Below are 17514 nucleotides of genomic sequence, written 5' to 3'. Positions count from 1 at the left end.
AGTATCTACACTCCATCGTCATCTTGTCTCAGGTCTGTCAAAGTCAAGTAAGCATCCCAGCCACCGCAAGTATCGTTCAGCACAGCTCCATCAACCAAAGCATCAATCTGCGAACGTTGTGCAACGAATTGTAGGTCAAGACCGAGACTCTGGTGCCATCCAATGTGGCAATGCATCAGCCATGTCCCAGGATTATCGGCTAGGAAAGCGATGACCAAGTATCCCTCAGGCGGAAGCATTGTCACATCTCGTCGAGGAGGATTCGTCGTGATGAGTGTTGGTGCTGCACTAGCATAGGTTCCTACTCCTGAAGCGAGAACATAAAAATCATGGCCTGGAAATCCGTCGGTGGTCAGTAATTTATAGTAAACGCCAGACGATTCTATAACATACCATGAAGATGTATGGGATGAGCAGCTCCCGAAGTCTGCTCCAAGATAACGTATGTCCATTGCCCCTGAGCTGCGACTTCATACACATTTTCCGAGACACCAAATGTTGTAGCGTTATCGTAGACTTGCATCAAGGTTGGATCGGACCAGTCAAGATCAAAAGTGCTATTGGAAACATACCAATAGATGATACCTGAAGCGCTCTCGGCAACGGTAATATCTAAGTCTTCCGTAATGTCTGCATCGCCGACATCGAGGGGTAGATAAGGCACTAGAGATGCGAGAGGTATATCATCACAGGAATCTGTATACGTGTATCCGGTCGTGGTTGGGTCCGCTGTGCTAGTTGAATCGTACCGAATGATTCCGAGGATACCATCCACGTTGTCATTGCTACTACATGTGACCTGTGGAATAGCTCGCATCCAGTAGTTGCCGACCGGCTCCGTAGCATTGATGATAACATCGTATCGTTGAGCTGCAGAGGCATCTGTTAGTGGGGCTTTTGAGTAGCAGGGGAAATCATACCAATTCCCATGCTCAAGATTGTGGTTTCGAATGGCTCAATGGGAACAAAGTCCATGGCGACCACTGTCATTGTATGATTATCGATGGAAAACTTGAAGAAGGTATCAATGGCCACATTGACAATGCCAAATTTATAGCTAGTATCCGAAACAAAGGTCTGCTCGTAATAAGAGCCAAGAGTGCCGTACATGTTGGTACCATTGATCAGGCCAGTGGTCAGTGTAGGTGGCCCAACAGTCTCGTCGTACTCGAAAAGCGAAGATGCAGTAGTGTGTGACCAATCTTGAATGAAAAGATTTCCAAGATCAACGTCGTAGTTTGCTGATGTGGGGCCGTTGATGTGTATAGCACCAAAAACACCGTCCCAAGCTTGAAGAGAGTAATGACTGTGATACCATGAATATCCATATTGCGTTGCTCTCCAAGTATAGGTATAGCTATCGCCGGGTGCAACAGGACACTGTGTGACCGATGCGACCCCGTCATTCTGAATTGTGTTATTCTGACGAATACCGTGGAAGTGGATAGTAGTCCCATTATTGGTGAGACCATTCGTCACTATCCATGTAGTTAGCTCTATATATGCTGGAAAATCATAGAGGAGTTGAGTAATCGGGGCTTAGATTGGACACTTAGACGGCTTGGCTCTTGAGCAGCTCCCAGCTCCAGAAATTTTACAAAAACATCGAGCACGGGAATTTGGGGATAGACTTACCGTGGACAACAACTGTATCGCCCCAGTCGGCTTCAATTGTTGGACCCGGCAATGTGCCATTGACCGTCAAGACAACTCTTTCCACACCATCTGGAGCAAGGGTAGTATTCACAAGTTCCAACCAATACTAACAACATTAGCACATCCTTTGCGTACAGATCGTAGCCTTACCTCGCGTATAACTCCCGTATCAGGGACTGTATCATACCAATTGGTTGATAGATCATAATCTCCCCAACAGCTCCTATCGGTCGCAGAGTTAGTACAACTTTGGCGTTTGTCAAGACCTTCGCGCTTCTCATGGGGAGCAGCGATGGTTGAAGAAGCAAACAAGTAAAGAGCGAAGCAGGAAAGGCCTGAAAACAACATCGTAAACTTTCGAATAAACGGCCAATGGAGCTGAAAGGAAAGGATGAGAAGATGGTGTCAAAAGACCGAGGAAAGTTTCTCTTTGTAGTTATATATTAGTGCTTAGTTTCATCAGCCTGGTTCTCTCCCAGAATGCTTGATTGAGCAGACACGAGTCGTGGCTCGTACCAGGACACGTTGATGGCCTGCAGAATGTGTCCCGTGGCGATGGTGTTTCCATCTCCCAATGCATGTTCAAAGAACGTGTATTCTGTCTGAAGCTGCACTCGAGATAACACTGCTCCACTATTGAGGCCCTGAGCCCCAAAGCCCACCTCTTCAGCAATATATTTTGCGGATAACCAATGCAACGTGATGATGTGGCAATAGTCTCTCGAGGACTGTTCTTCTTCGGTAGTGAACATCCGGATCTAATTATAATCTACAGCTTGGAAAGGAACTTGCAATGTAAGCGACCTTGTACCGCAGCTCGCTGCTCTTGAAGTCCATCAACAATAACCAATCGCAACTCTTGAGAAACTGGAAAGATAGAGACTCCCTCGTCTTGAAGCTGACGTGTGGTCCCTCCCTGCTGTCGTTGGATCCACAAAAGCGCCAGTTTTGTGTACCAATAGTTCAGATCGGCGATAATGAACAGATACCGAAATTCGATCTGCAGTAACTAGGAACAGGCACGGGAAGAACCTTGATGGTATGAACGGGCCACACAGTTGCAGGGCTCCAGGAGTAAATTCCCGAACCCCAGACTTCGGAGCGCACAGGCCCTCGGGAGTCGTCGTCACGACTAGGGCAAGGGACAAACGGCTCATGTCTATTAGAAGCATTTCCTTGCGAAAAAACCAGGGTCAGATCAATGAATTCGACAGTTGATTTTCATAATCTTCGTATTTCGTTAAATAAGCAAGGTTGAGGACAAATCTTTCATTGGAATGTAGCTCACAGGGATCGATTCCCTGCTGAAAGGATCTTTACTACCTCCAAATCCATCACCCCTTTACTAGACCACGGCTTTGAGAGTTTTCGGCAACTTCAATCTTTCGGGACCGAAGTCCACTGACCAAATAATTGTTATGCCTGCCATGAACGACAATCATACGCGTCCGTGTTTTGACTTTTTATTTTAATCACCAGGAAAGTCAGTATAGTTTAGAGTCTAGGTTAAAGGTTGGGATGAAGATCGGATGAGATTGGTCATGAGCCGTTCAAGAACCTGCCGATGGTGGCGAACAGTGCTTAGATCTTTCAGCTATAGAGGTCGTCTTACGCAAGCTTGGAAATGGATTTGCTTACGACCGAAGGCAATTTCCTGTCGCCTTTTGGGCATTCTTATAAGTTGCGAAAGTCACCGTTGGAGGTCTTCGGTTTTTAAGCTGTTCGTACCCTTTTGGATTAGTTCCTTACTTTCGATCTCCAATATTCATCATGGTTTCGAAGAAATTGGTCCCTCTCAATTTTTGGCTTGTCTTGGTCCAATTTTTCAACACGATCAATGCCGATTTTACTCTGTATGCCTACGGCACGAACATCAGCGGTTTACCGGTGTTCTATATGAACTGTTAGTACTCCATATCGACCTAAAAAGGTGTTTTGCTGAACAGCGCAAGCGTTGGCATATATCGGTTATCAAATCCCTAGCGATCTCGGTGGCACGAACATCACTTGTAAGTCGAGGCAGACGGATACATCACAGCCCGCTAATTCATAGTCACCATGAACGACACCAGCCTATATCCCCAGAAGAACACTACCGCAGGAGGGTCCGGAACAATCACTGGGAACCCGAAGCTCTACATCGATACCTCAACCGATGCTATTGCGCAGCCGGGCTTCACAACCAACGATACCGATACCACAGCAGCTACCACCACCGGCTTCCGCTTCCTGGGTACAGATATCTACTGGAAAGCGAGCGATGGGACGCTGCTGGCCAATTTCTGGGCTACTGAGACAGATATGGATGGTGTCTGGAGCCTGGTATGGAATGAACCAGATGATACACTTGATAACAGTACACCGGTGGTCATTCAGAACATGGCACCAGCTGCAAGGATCTAGTCGTACAAGTACGATTTGAGCTAGGGATATACGTGCCTTAGTCGCAGCAGGATGGTTTTTTTATAAAGTTTACTGTACATAGCTTTTCTTTGAGGATAGACTGTCAAGGGGCATGCAGTACACAACAAGTCCCTTTGACCTTCGCAGTTCTTCCTCTAAAGTCTCAGACGACAATTGAGCCTACCAAAGTCCGCTTCCATCTCTAAACCTAAGCAGTCGCTGCTCTAACCTAAGCCGAGCCCCAAGTCCTGAGCACGCTAGTAAGTCAGCTGGATCACGCTTAAGGGGCTCCCTTTCTGGACCCCTCGAGAATCGGTTACAGTTCCTATGTTGTCTACATATAGATTTTTGAAAATCCTGTTACCTGTAATATAGTCATCAAAGATATCGTGACGATGGCCGTTTTCGCTCCTTTATTACATTTATCAAGAGTCTTTGCCGGAGCCAAGTTATTTCGTTAAGTTTTTTCTATAATCGATTCGGGCTAAAAACGGGGAATTTATAAAATATTTAATGTTTAGAGTTTTTTCCAAAAAAAAAATTTTATCAAAATTTATTTCAAGGAAAACGGCGATTTATTAAGTAAAATGGAGCCTGTAGTCTTCAGATGATATTAATTAAGTTGTTCAAACCACTTTCGCCCTGACTGCGACTGAATTTGACTACGACTATGAATGCAGTAATGGCGCGTAGACCAAGTACTGCGTGCGAAGAGACCTAGGCTCAAAGTCAAGACCGTCCAGCTATTTAGGACGTCGCTCAGTAGGACAACTTGATAGGTGTTGTAAGAGTCGTGACCAGTCATTGATAAAATACAGTAAGGTCTCGCGTGAATTGGATGAGGTGGTTAAGCCGTGATCATTATCTTAAGTCATATTTATTGCACCGGTGCTTTCCGATATAAGAAAGCTTTTTGTAATCATTAGCCGCGTGGTTCGATATGAGCCGCGGTCATTGAGCCACCGCCTGTCCTGTCTTCTGCATATATTTTCAAACCACCAAAGGCCTTTTCCGTCGTGAGGCTCATGTCAGACAAAATCAATTTCTTGTGATCCTGTTAGTGGCAACGTTGCTCTTAGGGGTGTCGTTGAGTTGCTGTGTGGACAGCGCTTACCACACTACCAAACTTGAGGAGAGAGGCAGTGCATTCAATGATGTTGCAACGAAACCGGAATTTACAATATCGCAGATATATCTCTATATTTTTTGGGGTCCTTAGATCACCAAACTTAGCGTCTAATTTTTGGCCCGTTAAGATGAAGTTCTTAAGGTGCTACGTCTATATAGTATTCTTGTAAAATAATGGAGTAAATTACTGGTGAACCCTTGATAAATGTGGGAGACAAAAAAAAAGCTTGTCGATCTTGATTCGTCAAACGTTGGCTTGTGAATCCGAGGAAAGTTATGATAATATGCTGACAGCTCCCGATCCTTGTCTTGTGTTCAGGTGTTTAGCGACGGCCGAACGCATCCCAAGAGTTCACAAATTCCTAGGTCATCAGAAGACTATATTCTCTGTTCCTTCGATTCTCGCCTGATGCTTTCTTTGGACGGAGAATGTTCCTCGTATCCCATACGAATCATCTATCCTGTATACTGGGTTCTCAAGTGTTCTCATGATCTTAGGCGTGTAGTCATCGTGAGGACAAAGTGCAGAGGAAAATGGTCAACTGAGACTTCTCACATAAGTTGTGAGACGTTCATGACAATTCGCCCAAAATCTAATGTTGGAAGAGGCGTACATCTCGTCTGCACTCGTTTTTTGCTGTATATATAGGCCTCCAGAATCCCTCTGTGACACTCCTTCACAAAGCATTCATTCCCCCATCCTGAGATCCATCCTAAGCATCGACTCAAAATATTCTACCAAATGTTCAAGACCCTTCTTTTTCTAGCCCTTGGGCCGTTCCTCATAAGTACTGCAGCAGCATCTCCATTGGAAAGCCGCTGGACATCATCCACTTCCACAACCCCATTGCCAGCTTCCACCCCATTCACGGCTTCTCCAGCTGAAATCAAAGCAATCCAAGAAGCCCTCATTCTTGCCCCTTCCGAGATCGATCGCGAGAATATCCTGTTCACCAACCCCCCTGATGCCACCAACATCACGTTCCAATTCGTGAACGTTACCCACCGTGCCCCAACTGGCGGCGAGATCGTCCTAAACTCTGTTGACAACTTCCCTGCTCTTATTGGAACAAAAGGTAATCTCCCTATTTCTTAGTTCCTACTCCCTTCAGTGTATACTCGGTCGTTAGCTGAAAGCATGTCTTAAGAAGACTGTCTCTTTCTCTCCAAGGAGGTAGGCTAATGATGCAATATCACAGTCAGCGCCGCAATTGGCTTCGTTGACGCCTGCGGCCTCAACGTCCCACACTCGCACCCCCGCGCCAACGAGTTCCTAACTGTCGTCGATGGCACCCTTATCGGGGGTCTGATGCTCGAAGAAATCCCCGACAACACCGGTGTCATCAACGCCACTCTTAATGGCACCATTCCCATTCCTATGGTCACCGCTACGCTCACCAACTTCACCAGGATGCTATTCCCCCAAGGCCAAGTCCATTTCCAGTTCAACCCCACCTGCGAGCCAGCCGTTTTCGCAGCCGCTTTTGACAATAACGACAGTGGAAGAATCCAGATCGCGAATACATTTTTCTCGGTTGGGTTTGATGATGTGCTTGAGACTGCTGTAGGGAACTCGGAGAGTCTTGGAGCCGCTCAGTTGGATGCGCTGAAGGGACATATTCCTGATGCGTTTGCGGAGCTGATGAATGATTGTGCGAAGATGTGTGGGATTCCTACATCTTAAAAGTAGTTGAGTCATCGCGGGAGGACGAGCGTATTGGTAGTCTCTAGGAGTGTTGCTACACTGAGAGGACATAGTAGCTAAAGAGATCGTTGTTTTATTTCCTGTTGTTTATAGTAGAAAGCGGGCCAGATTGTTCATTCTCTTATCCAAATGAATTATAGTTGTTTTGTGTCTTTATTTTCCATATTACACGTATCCACAATTGGGAAACACAATTATGTGTTGATGCAAGCTTTACACCAAATGTGGGGTCACGTTACGTTGCGAGAAGAATCTATCTTGCAATTGCGGGACGCGAGGGCTTGGAAAGAGCCAGGGCCACGCCATGTTGCGAAAAGAATCTGCCTTGCAATCAAACGATGAAATTTTTAGGGAATTCCTGTTTGGGTTCCCTAGGAGCCGACTTGGTCCCCCTAAACATAGTCGCGTAGTATTGACAACTTTCGCACGGTAGGTATAATAGGTTATGAGAAGCGAGAGCAGGAACGTGACTGAGTAGCCTAAGCAACCTGAGCAAGAGGGTGAGGCGAGAGTGAGTAGCGCCTGAGCAGGGCGACGACGCTAACTCATCGCATTGGAAGTGAAAAGGAAGAATCGTCGTCTGAGACTTCCAATAAAGGATAAGAGATAGATTCTTAACATATGATTTGCATTACCATTTCAGTTTCCCAGCCTGCAATCGTCACAAGTTCCAGAACCTAGTCCTGAACATAGGATAAGCAGAAATTCTACCCTCATAAAAAGGCCACGAAAAGTCTACCCCTTTCTCACCCTGCCACCCTCTTTGAGTCCCCCTCCTCTTCGCTGGCGGCTTTCGTACCAACCCACCACACCAAGCTTCTTCCGCATCTATACCTTCAAACAATTTTCCCGGCTTAGCTTCTAGCACTTCAACTCTGTGCGAGACAGCGAGATCACGGTGTTGGTAGATGGCATCCATTCTTGAGGTCGATAATTGTTTTGTCGTACATCCTTCTATCGAGCATGGGGTTTCTCGTGATGGCAGACGACGCCAAAACATGCCTTTTTCAGGGATGTCAATTAGATCGCCATCAGCGTTGTAGATCCAAGCGTGGATATCGAGAGGGTGAAGATGTCGAAGGGTGCTAAACGCCTCAGGCCCGAGGCTATCGATGGAGGAAAAGTCATCGTCATCCTCTATCGTCAACTCTCGTCCGTTGATCTCTATGTAAAGTGACAGGAGTTTTGGCGGGAGAGCCGTGATGAATGCAAGGATTTGCTGGTTTTGCGTCAGTGCCTGATTTCAATGACAAGAATGACGGACACTCACAGGAGCATAGTTCGCAAAGTCAAGTAGTCTGCCCCCCTCTTGGAATGGAGCGTGGCCATTAGCGATATCTCCAACTTGTAGGAAATGAAGATTTTTCCAAGCACCAAATGCTCTCCCTAACCTCTCTGAGAACGGCGTTCCTATACACGGCGCCGAGAATCTCTCTAGCTCGATTCCAAGTTCCACGAATCCTGACGTGAGGGCTTCGTAGAAATCTGATCCGGATAACTTGTCATTGGGATCCGGGCCCCGGAAATAGATTGAATGAGCTTCGGTGAGAGCGAGGGAGGTGAGTGAGGGTAAGATGGAGCCGATTTTTAGAAGGTAATCGAGGGTGGTTCGGTTGTAGTATTCGCAATCGACTGGTACGGAGACGGATGTCAAGGATGTGTGGTATGTTTTGAAGACGGAGAGCAGGGATTCTTTTGTGGTAACTGGACTGCGGTTATCTTGATAGTGGAATCCGAAATGACGGAGTTGAGGCAAGCCTGACTTTGGAGATGCAGGGGCGTGATAGATTTGAGCTCCCCCGGCATCAACTTTCGAAAATACCAATGATTTGCCGGAATCTCGAACCGTGACGTCTAGGGCTCGCAAGTTGGGACATGTGGCTTCTGTTACATTCAACAGGAACTTTGCGGTAGAGAATGGATGGGCGTCATCTTCCCAATCAAATGGGACTTGCCATTTCAGACTCGTCAAAGAGGTTGGAGCCAAGGCCCAGATATGCTCTTCTGGTTTGAAGCCTGAAATCTCGAGATCTGTGAGACGGGGATATGATTGTAGGTTTGCGAGAATGTAATCTGAAATTGGACTCGGAGTCAACTTGGCTTTGGTTAGGTTGATCATGTTCTTTGCTGCGCTTATGAAGACTGATTCGTCGACATCCGAGGCGAGCTGCTGTGGTCTTTCGTATTTTGGTGATTGTGGAGTCTTGAACGTCCGAACGAGAGCTCCCAATTTTGGATTTCTATTTTGATGGTCAGAAAGATCAAGATGTGCTCGAGGAAGAAAGAGAGTACTCTGCAAGAGAACGTAACAGTCGAGCTTGTCTTTGCGCAGTCTTGGCATTGTCCTTTTTATTGCGATTATGATAAGTCAGGTAAATATTTTTGTACAGTTGCGGTTGAGCGACTTCCGAGAGCTTGCGAGTGGCAAGGGTGCAATTCAGGAGATGGCGTATGTCTTTATCGACATATGACATGATGTTTCGGAGAATCTCTGTGGGAAGAGAAGTCAGGTCTGCCATAACGGTGAAAACAGGTCGTTGATTTAGAGGTCGGTTCTTGGAAGTCTTATTAGTGTTGAATCTTGTGTCTTGTGAAGAATACGAGGTTGCTGCCTAAGATACCTACTGTGCCCCTTTTATCCTTTTAGCGAGGCGCTAGAGCATGTGGCATGACAAGGAGGTTGTACCTAGGTAGGTATATAAATCTGCAGCATGGAGGCTATACTGGGGTCTGTTGAACATATACGCATCATGTTGTCTTGAGCACCTGTATGCTGTCCAACAGCCGGGCAACAAGAAGTGGGACATAAGTCACGTGAGGGTAATTGATTCGAAAACGAAGTCCTTCCTTATTTACTTAATTTGTCCTTGGCCCCCCGCTCCTCCCCCTCCTACTCTTTAGGGCAGGCGGCGGTGGTCGCGCCGTATTACCGTTGTTCCGCGGATGGGGATCGATTTTCTAGGAAAATGTAATGTAGCTTTTAAGCTTAAATTCTACCTCACTTCACTCTCATTTCGCTTTCACTTCACTTTCACTCTTGATATACTTGCTTAAAGAAAAGAAATATCATGTTCTAAATATTATCTACTCTACTTGGCTCTGAGTAGACTCTCACTCCAGCTCAGTACTCTCGCTCCAGCGCTGTACCTTATTTAAATCTCTATTTTAAACCCTCTACTTTCACTACCTACTCAAACTAGCAACCCTACAAGGGACCTGGAGGGTTGTTCAACTCAACTTTTTGAAAACAAGCACTTCGGTTTCGACGTTCCGCCTTGAGCTTGTCCCGAGGCGCCTTTATAACCTGGGGAGAAGTGACGTTCTCTACACATCGAATTCTCTCGCTCAATCTTGATGGCTCAGGTGCATCAAGAGAGCTTTATCCTCAGCTTCCAGAAGCTCCCTCCCAACCTTAGCCATCGATGCAGCGTTCCACGTGATCTCCATTCTCTCCCCACAGGACTCAAGAACCTCAATAGCTTCCTCTCTGATATGCCTTGTCCTACAAATCGTGATGACAACAAAGAGCGATGCAACAACGCCGCAGTCCAGAACGAAAGCCTTCTTGAAGCATTGGTTTTCCGAGATTCGTCGAGACAAATCTACGATTTCTAATGCTTCGGGAACGAAAAGGCCAGGATTGCTAGCTCCTCCTGCACCAAGGAAGATTCTCTGCAATGCAAGAATTGTAGCTACACCAACCGTACGTTGTGCGGCGGCCGCAATGAAATCTAAGCTACCTTGTCTGGTGGCATCACCGAGTAAAGGCTTGAAAGCTCTCGTCCAACATTGCATATGGATCATGAGCTCGTCGAACGAGCTCCTTGGAGGAGCATGATTGTATGAATCGCCATACATGAATGCATCCGACATGTGGGACAAGTACGGCATAGCTTTGTACTGTAGGTGTACAAGATGATTTTTTGCTTCTTTGATGTCCCGGAATACGCGGGGCATGGCGAAATCGTCGTCCAGGTACCGTATTCCCAGGAGACTAGTCCTTGCCTCCGTAGGATCCGTCACCATTGACCTGAGCCCATTGTCGAGTTGGATGAAAGCATCCAGGATGTCGTCTTCGAGTCCTGGCATTGAGGCGATACTTCTTAGGCGAGAATAGAAGAACTGATCAGTCCAAAGACGCTTCCTCATCATTCGCAACGCACTTCGAAGTTGCGCAACAGCTTGGTCGTAACTGCCTTGAATGTTTTCGAAGCAGAAGATGAGTAGTGAAGCGATGAGACTGATGCGAACTGCACTCTCATCACCAGCAGCGATAATTTGGCGTAGCTCATAGAGTGCTTTGCCATAATGGCTGATGGCGAATGCGTGATGGGTAATTGCTGATTCTGGGCGTGATTTCGATTTACTCAAAGCTGCTAATGCGATGGTAAGGTTGCGAAGGGCTGTTGTCTCGTTTGTTGCCTGCAGTATAACATAATTCCAAATTTCCTCTGGGACAGGTCCGGAAATATCAAATGCAACTTCGTCCCGAAAATACAGGAAATACTGATACTCGACTTCGCCATTGAACAATTTGTTGCTGGGCAGAGAGAAACGTGGTATTTTGCAGGTTACTCGTGGTAGGAGGGGTTTGGCGCTGTTGACAACGATGGTTCTGGTGCGCGGTTGAGATATTTCATACCCGCCACAGGTTACGCCGACCTTTTGACATTTGAGGCAGCCTGGTCTCTCCTCCCCACACTTGACGCGACGAATTCTGCCAGATCTAAGCTTACATCTCAGAATGGGGACTCGACAACTTACTTGCATGTCTTGCACCCTGTCCGAGCTTTTGGCCTTTTTGCTCGGATCCTGTTAGATAGCTCAGGATAAACCTTCACTCTCTTAGGCCGACTTCCTAAGCTATCAGACTGAGCAATCTCTTCTGTGGACTTATTTGTTGTCCCAGTCATATGATTGTTGGAGCTAAGGGTGGCGTTGACGCTTTGATTGTTAGGACTCTGAGACGACGATGGCATGACGCTAGAGTAGTAGAATTCGAGGTGTCACTGTGGCTTTCGTAGCTTGCTCATGCGAGAGGTCAGGTACGCCGAGTGAGGTGTTCGCGATGGATATGCATACCGTAGGGCTGAGCTGTTGAGTATGAAGTTCATGAGGCTGTGCCGCACCACTAATGAGAGAGAGATGGGATCGCCCGCTTTTTATCATCAGTGGCCAATCAAATTGTTTTCTATATTTCCCGGCTGTAAGCACTACTAGCGGCACATCATCGTCTTAGCATTTCTTTTATGTCTTCATTCGAATTCATCTCTCTCTCTCTCTCTCTCTCTCTCTTTTGTTTTGTCTCATTCGATTCATGAATCTCCGCATTGCTTGCTACCTCTCAAATGCGGTTCCGACCGTCTAGATTCGGATGCGCTGCTTCTGAAACGGCACGACCCACAGGCCATCGGTCCCGACTCGCAACTCAAGCGCGCTGAATATCGTCCAGCGTAAGAAGGATCCTCTAGGATATCCCTTTCTTCGCCTTCGCAAGCTGAGCATTCGAAAGGACTACCCCTGAGATCGGACCTCGCTGATATGAATGTTGAAACTTTCTTGCCCTCAAATTCTTGTTTCCCTCGATGTCCGCATTGCCAGTATGATCAGATGAAAGCCAAACCGTGTCATGTCTTGGCTTTCTTGTCGTCGGAGCTTATTTTCTCATTTAATGAAACAGACTCACAGGTTGAAGGTCTGATACGATGTCACTGGAATCACCAAAAAGCAAGGTCTGGACTCCAAATGGATTTGTCCATAAAGATGGGCACGACTTGGCTTTGGTCTTTGATGCATTCATTTCATCTAGTCATTCATGTTCTCCACTATCATCTCGTAATGTTATCCTCTGCTTTATTCTCGTTGGCCCTCTGCTCTGTCGTTCAGGCCGGATCTTTTGATCTGACAACTCCTCGTATCGAACTTGACGACAGATTACAACTGGAACAATTTTTGAATGCAGAACAAGCAACTTGCCCTATACGAGATAATTTCTCTATCCAAGTGACAGAGCATCTTCATCCTGGTATCTGCGCACATGATAATCACCACCCTACTCAAAACACATCTTCAGTACAAACAGCAGATCCCATCTCACCATGGACCATCTACCCAACATGCACAACAAACACCACCAAAAAATTCTGCGTCTTCACCTCGCAAACCTTCCACGCCAACCGCGGCATAACAATCCTCACTACCCCCTCCACCGCAAGAGTCCTTTCCCGCCTCCCAGCCTTCCACACCAAAACACCGCACCTCTCCCCCCTCTCCGAAAACGACCATCGCGATCCTCCCTTCGTCGTATCCGCCATCCCCGGCCGCGGCATGGGCCTAATAGCAAACCGCACCATCGAACGAGGAGACCTCATCAAATCCCACCCCGCAATAGCAATCTTCCACAACGACGCCGTAACCAAAGGCCACGCCCTGTACCCCACCCACTACGCCCCTCTCATGCATCTCGCCATCAACCAACTACCTCCTCCCACCCGCTCTCTGTTCCTCGCCATGGCAGCGCACAATGTTACCGAGGAACCGTACATTGAAAGAATATACACCAATACGTTCGGCGAGGATTTCAACAACCAAGAACACTCGATCGTGATCCCCGAGACGGCGAGACTGAACCACGATTGTCGCCCCAATGCGATGTATTATTTTGATCCACGGACGCTGGTCCATTATACGCATGCGGCGCGACGGATATACGCAGGCGAAGAAATCACGATCACGTATGTGGATCCGCTGCAGACGAGGTTGAAGCGTCGAGCGGCTATCAAGCGGAGTTGGGGGTTTGAGTGTAGCTGTTCATTGTGTAGTCAGGGAGTACAGTTCGTGAGGGAGAGTAATAGGAGGATTGTGAGGATTAATGAGTTGATGAAGATGTTTGGGGATCTGGATTTAAAGGTGGAGGGGAAGGGGAAGAAGGGAGCGAAAGTGGGTGGGAGTCCGGAGATAGCGGAGTTGTTGGTGGGGTTGTTTGAGCAGGAGAGGTTGTATGCTAGTATTGTGGATGCGTATCGAGTGGCTGCGTTGGCGTATGCGGCGAAGGGGATGGAGTGGAGGGCTGTGATGTGGGCGATGAGAGCTGTTGAGGCGGGGTTGATTCATGATGGGCCGAGAGGGGCGGGGGTGTTGGATATGAAGAGGTTGTTGACGGCGCCGAGGGAACATTGGAGCTGGGGCGTGAAGTTATGAGTGTTTGATCGATTATTCTTATTTGCAAAGACATATGTTCTTGTATAAAACCCAGAGAGTTCCGGTAGACTTACATATATAAACTTTCCCTCTCCCTAGTTCTACCTTTTTCGGCAATCACTGAAACAGTCAAGGCACGGAGAATACATTGGAGCTGGACTGTGAGTGTTTAGCTTTTATTGTGGATGTGAGAGGTCATTTTGGATAAGCGTTGCTTGTGCAAAGGGCAAGGATTGTTGCGGATTCGACATAACGTGGGAATTGTTGTTGACTATTTATCTGTTGTCAACTTCTGGTCTATTGTCAACGCTGCATTTTTCTGTTTGACGATGATAAGACTTTTTCTTGCAGACATGATCAAGTAACACGTCTAAACAACAAAATCACAAAGACACCAGCTAATCTCCCACAACAAAGTCTACGCCTTGGTACTTCCTTTTCTTGATCACAGTACCAAGACGATAGTTAGGAGAACACGGAAAGTCAAAAGGGCGTGAAAGGTGATATTTATACAATCTCCCCTCACCCTTTTTCATCTTTCCGCTGACTGACTTCCAACGACTTGCTAGGCACTATTCACCCTCACACGGATCAACTTTGTTTCACATCACTTCTGATTCACTGGTTCAAGGCAGAATATCTCCCCGACCCATTAGGTATGTAGACTTCTTGTCGGTCGAAAGTTTCTCCATGTTTGAGATCAACGAAATTGCTTCAAAATCATGTCGGGCGCGTGGGGTGCTTGGAGAGAATTGTAACTCGAGCCTGAGTCTGCTGCAATTGTTCTGTCTTCTTGCGGAAGAGAGGGTCTGTTGCTGATTCTTGTGAAGATTGCGTTTGTTGTCAACTTGTATCTATTATTGTCGGTTCTTTCATCCTGATAGTGGTGAGTCTCTGTCTCACAATGAACTAAGCACATGTGTGGAGAACAGGACAGTACATAACAAGCTTTAAAGTCCGCAACTTACACTTTGTGTAGGGCTAACGCTGATAATCTGAAAGTGGAAGGAATCACAAATAATGAATTGCCCCAAAGATTATTCCACAATCCAGACATTGATAGCTTTGGAATTCCTCAAAGCCAGTAGTATAACACAACATTCACGAGAAGTCTTTCCAAGTGTTCCAATTTGATTTGCTTTTTAAGTAGTGTTCAACTTACGGAGATTGAAAAATGAATAAGTCGGGTTTTAGGCATCGACTCATATTACCCCGCTTTTTACCCCGCTATCTTCATCGCCTGCTCTTTCAGCAGCTGAAGCTCGCAGATATCATTAAGTAATGATCTATCTTCATATATACCTCGCTGACTGTATACCCAGGTATGCCTTTTATGATTTCAAGTTCTAAACGTCAATCCGACTTGTGGACGAAAATAACACGTTCCATTACCCTTCTAGGCCTACCAAATTTAGGCTCATTGAATCCGTTGAGATATTGCTCACCAACCAAAAGACCCAATATTCATCTTCTGAGCACCCGTTTTCTTGTCCCAACTAAATAAATCCTTAATTAGTCCAAATTATCTCACCCCAGTGAAAGTGGAAGAACTCACAAATCCAAGAACAGTTTCCACAAAATCGAGAACAGTAATCCCTGAAGTCCATTGCACAGGATTCGGGTCTTGAGTCCACGTCCAAGCAGGCCTGTAATGCCATCTTCCAGGATCACCAATCTCGCAGCCTCGGCTATGGATAGTCAGGAAATCAAGTTTTGAAAGGTGGGAAGGAGAATCTTACAATATGACACTTTCGAGTCATTGACCTGGCGATAGGTCTTCAAAACTCTGAGGGAATTGGAGACTGAGTCGGAAACGATAGATGCGACGAATCCGATGAATGCCAGACGGAGTAGCCATACGATCAGCGGATGATGAGGTGGCTCGGGGATATTTTCCATGAGAAAATTGTACTACTATAATAAGCATATCATGTGAGGAATAGGAAGAAGATAACGTACAGTCGCAAACCAAGGGTAATGCCCAACAAAAGTTGCAGCTGCTGTGGCAATTGCACCCCACCATAAACTTCCGATTCCATTCGTCTTGATTCGTTGGCGGAGTAAGGCTGTCCCACTCGCACCCTGCACTTGAAGTGTGGTCTTCAGAGTGTCGATCGGGGTGAGAATCATTCGGAAGGCGGCAGCACTTCGCACGTTTTAGATCAGCTCGTGAACAATAAACCAGGGTATAACCATAAGAGAATGAAGAGCATATACCAAAGCGATGCAAATATCGTCTTAATAGGTGAAGGTAAGTTTTTCAAGTAAGAATTCGATTGCAACAAAGCAAGTATTCCAGCATTAGCTGCTGTGTCTCCGAATCTTGAGACAGGTCCTACAAAGTTGGATTAGCAAGTTCGAGTTTGGAAGATAATCAACACTTACCTTGAATCAATGCAGCTCCAATGCCTTGATAATATCGCCCTAGCCCTCCATCTTGATAAAGCGTCCTCGTCGCCGCAGTGAAAGAAGTCCCGAAGCGGTACTGATAATTCATAATCGTGCGAAGCGGCTGCCCAACTTTCAGCCCCGAACAGCACGAGAAAACAACGAGGCATCATTACCATAAGAAGCAAAACTTGCAGAACCATAGCCGCAGCACCACTCAGGCCACCCCCAAGAGCTCGCATCAACGTACGTTTTAGATCAAACTACATCACCAACATCAGCTAGACAAAAAGTCGATTACTTCGCTATCACGCACATCAACATCGCCACCAGCATCTATCCAGCCTTTGATGAAGACAGCGAGGACGAGTGCTGCGACGATGAACCAGAATATCCTCCAGAGATACCAGCTCGTCTGCGAGGTTCGTTTTGGCTCCTCGTCATCTTCTTCGTTGGATTGTTGATCCAGCTGCTGCTGCTGCTGCTGCTGCTGCTGCTGCTCGGGGAGAAGAGGCGTCTCTTCGTTGACATTTGTTTGGTTTTCTGCATCGCCTTCGACGGCCATGATGACGATATTGATATTGATATTGTTGATGATGATGGTGGGGTTGAAAGGTGGGAGTTAAGTGTCGGTCTTAAGCTTGGGTGAATGTGAATTACTAATTGAGGGCCGGGATGATGTGCTTTTGCCGTTGAGCCGCGCGGGTGGATTACTACCAGGACCACGTGAGAGAAAAGGGGCTATTTGGGGAGGTAGCGAATAAAGCTACATACCTACCTAGCTAGCTAGCTATGAGATAAGGCACTTTTAAATGATTCATTCCGAGACCTTTGTGAAAGTAGAGTTGGCAATCTATTGCTCTGAGAGGTGTGAGTGATTGATTTAAAGCGAACCTATTTCGTGCTGAAGGTAACGACAAAACTACGAGCGCTTTTCAAAGTCGGAATCACATATTACAAGTAAGTTCCGTAGTAATCTCAAACAGATTCTCAACTCCTTTCCATCAAAGATAATTGGCCACCACCTGCATGCG

The 17514-nt window shown here is 46.6% G+C and overlaps 7 protein-coding genes across 7 annotated transcripts; 3 read left to right on the top strand and 4 right to left on the bottom strand.

Annotated features, from left to right (window-relative positions):
• Positions 1-5: 5 nt before the first annotated feature.
• LY89DRAFT_764090 (laccase 3) lies at positions 6-2004 on the bottom strand (the record flags this gene model as incomplete). The annotated part of the gene is made up of 5 exons (XM_018221622.1): positions 6-334; positions 394-870; positions 921-1478; positions 1636-1762; positions 1807-2004. The coding sequence occupies 5 exons, from the start codon at positions 2002-2004 to the stop codon at positions 6-8; spliced, it is 1689 nt and encodes a 562-aa protein (XP_018063111.1).
• Positions 2005-3387: 1383 nt separating this feature from the next.
• LY89DRAFT_764088 (uncharacterized protein) lies at positions 3388-4113 on the top strand. The gene is made up of 3 exons (XM_018221621.1): positions 3388-3559; positions 3609-3665; positions 3710-4113. Exons 1-3 carry the CDS (start codon positions 3427-3429, stop codon positions 4057-4059), a joined length of 540 nt encoding a protein of 179 aa, XP_018063110.1. The 5' UTR covers positions 3388-3426; the 3' UTR covers positions 4060-4113.
• A 1954-nt stretch (positions 4114-6067) lies between these two features.
• LY89DRAFT_563209 (RmlC-like cupin) lies at positions 6068-6862 on the top strand (the record flags this gene model as incomplete). Its single annotated transcript, XM_018208492.1, has 2 exons — positions 6068-6263; positions 6387-6862. Coding segments are annotated over 2 exons (672 nt in total), but the record flags the coding sequence as incomplete, so codon positions are not given.
• Positions 6863-7520: 658 nt separating this feature from the next.
• LY89DRAFT_690769 (uncharacterized protein) lies at positions 7521-9486 on the bottom strand. The gene is made up of 3 exons (XM_018216163.1): positions 9185-9486; positions 8163-9132; positions 7521-8111 (listed from the first exon to the last, which is right to left on the bottom strand). The coding sequence occupies exons 1-3, from the start codon at positions 9409-9411 to the stop codon at positions 7554-7556; spliced, it is 1755 nt and encodes a 584-aa protein (XP_018063108.1). The 5' UTR covers positions 9412-9486; the 3' UTR covers positions 7521-7553.
• Positions 9487-9979: 493 nt separating this feature from the next.
• Positions 9980-11998, bottom strand: LY89DRAFT_724773 (uncharacterized protein). Its single transcript, XM_018218929.1, has 2 exons — positions 11657-11998; positions 9980-11609 (listed from the first exon to the last, which is right to left on the bottom strand). The coding sequence occupies exons 1-2, from the start codon at positions 11869-11871 to the stop codon at positions 10238-10240; spliced, it is 1587 nt and encodes a 528-aa protein (XP_018063107.1). The 5' UTR covers positions 11872-11998; the 3' UTR covers positions 9980-10237.
• Positions 11999-12190: 192 nt separating this feature from the next.
• Positions 12191-14162, top strand: LY89DRAFT_690767 (SET domain-containing protein). Its single transcript, XM_018216162.1, has one exon. The coding sequence runs from the start codon at positions 12638-12640 to the stop codon at positions 14090-14092; it is 1455 nt and encodes a 484-aa protein (XP_018063106.1). The 5' UTR covers positions 12191-12637; the 3' UTR covers positions 14093-14162.
• A 1481-nt stretch (positions 14163-15643) lies between these two features.
• LY89DRAFT_599061 (mitochondrial carrier) lies at positions 15644-17045 on the bottom strand (the record flags this gene model as incomplete). Its single annotated transcript, XM_018210070.1, has 7 exons — positions 15644-15780; positions 15832-16003; positions 16052-16238; positions 16310-16427; positions 16478-16604; positions 16657-16743; positions 16803-17045. 7 exons carry the CDS (start codon positions 17043-17045, stop codon positions 15644-15646), a joined length of 1071 nt encoding a protein of 356 aa, XP_018063105.1.
• Between the last annotated feature and the right edge of the window lie 469 nt (positions 17046-17514).

The sequence above is a fragment of the Mollisia scopiformis genome, assembly GCF_001500285.1.
Source record: "Mollisia scopiformis unplaced genomic scaffold LY89scaffold_31, whole genome shotgun sequence".
In the NCBI taxonomy this organism is placed as follows: Eukaryota; Fungi; Ascomycota; class Leotiomycetes; order Helotiales; family Mollisiaceae; genus Mollisia; species Mollisia scopiformis.
This window is presented reverse-complemented; position numbering and strand designations above follow the sequence as displayed.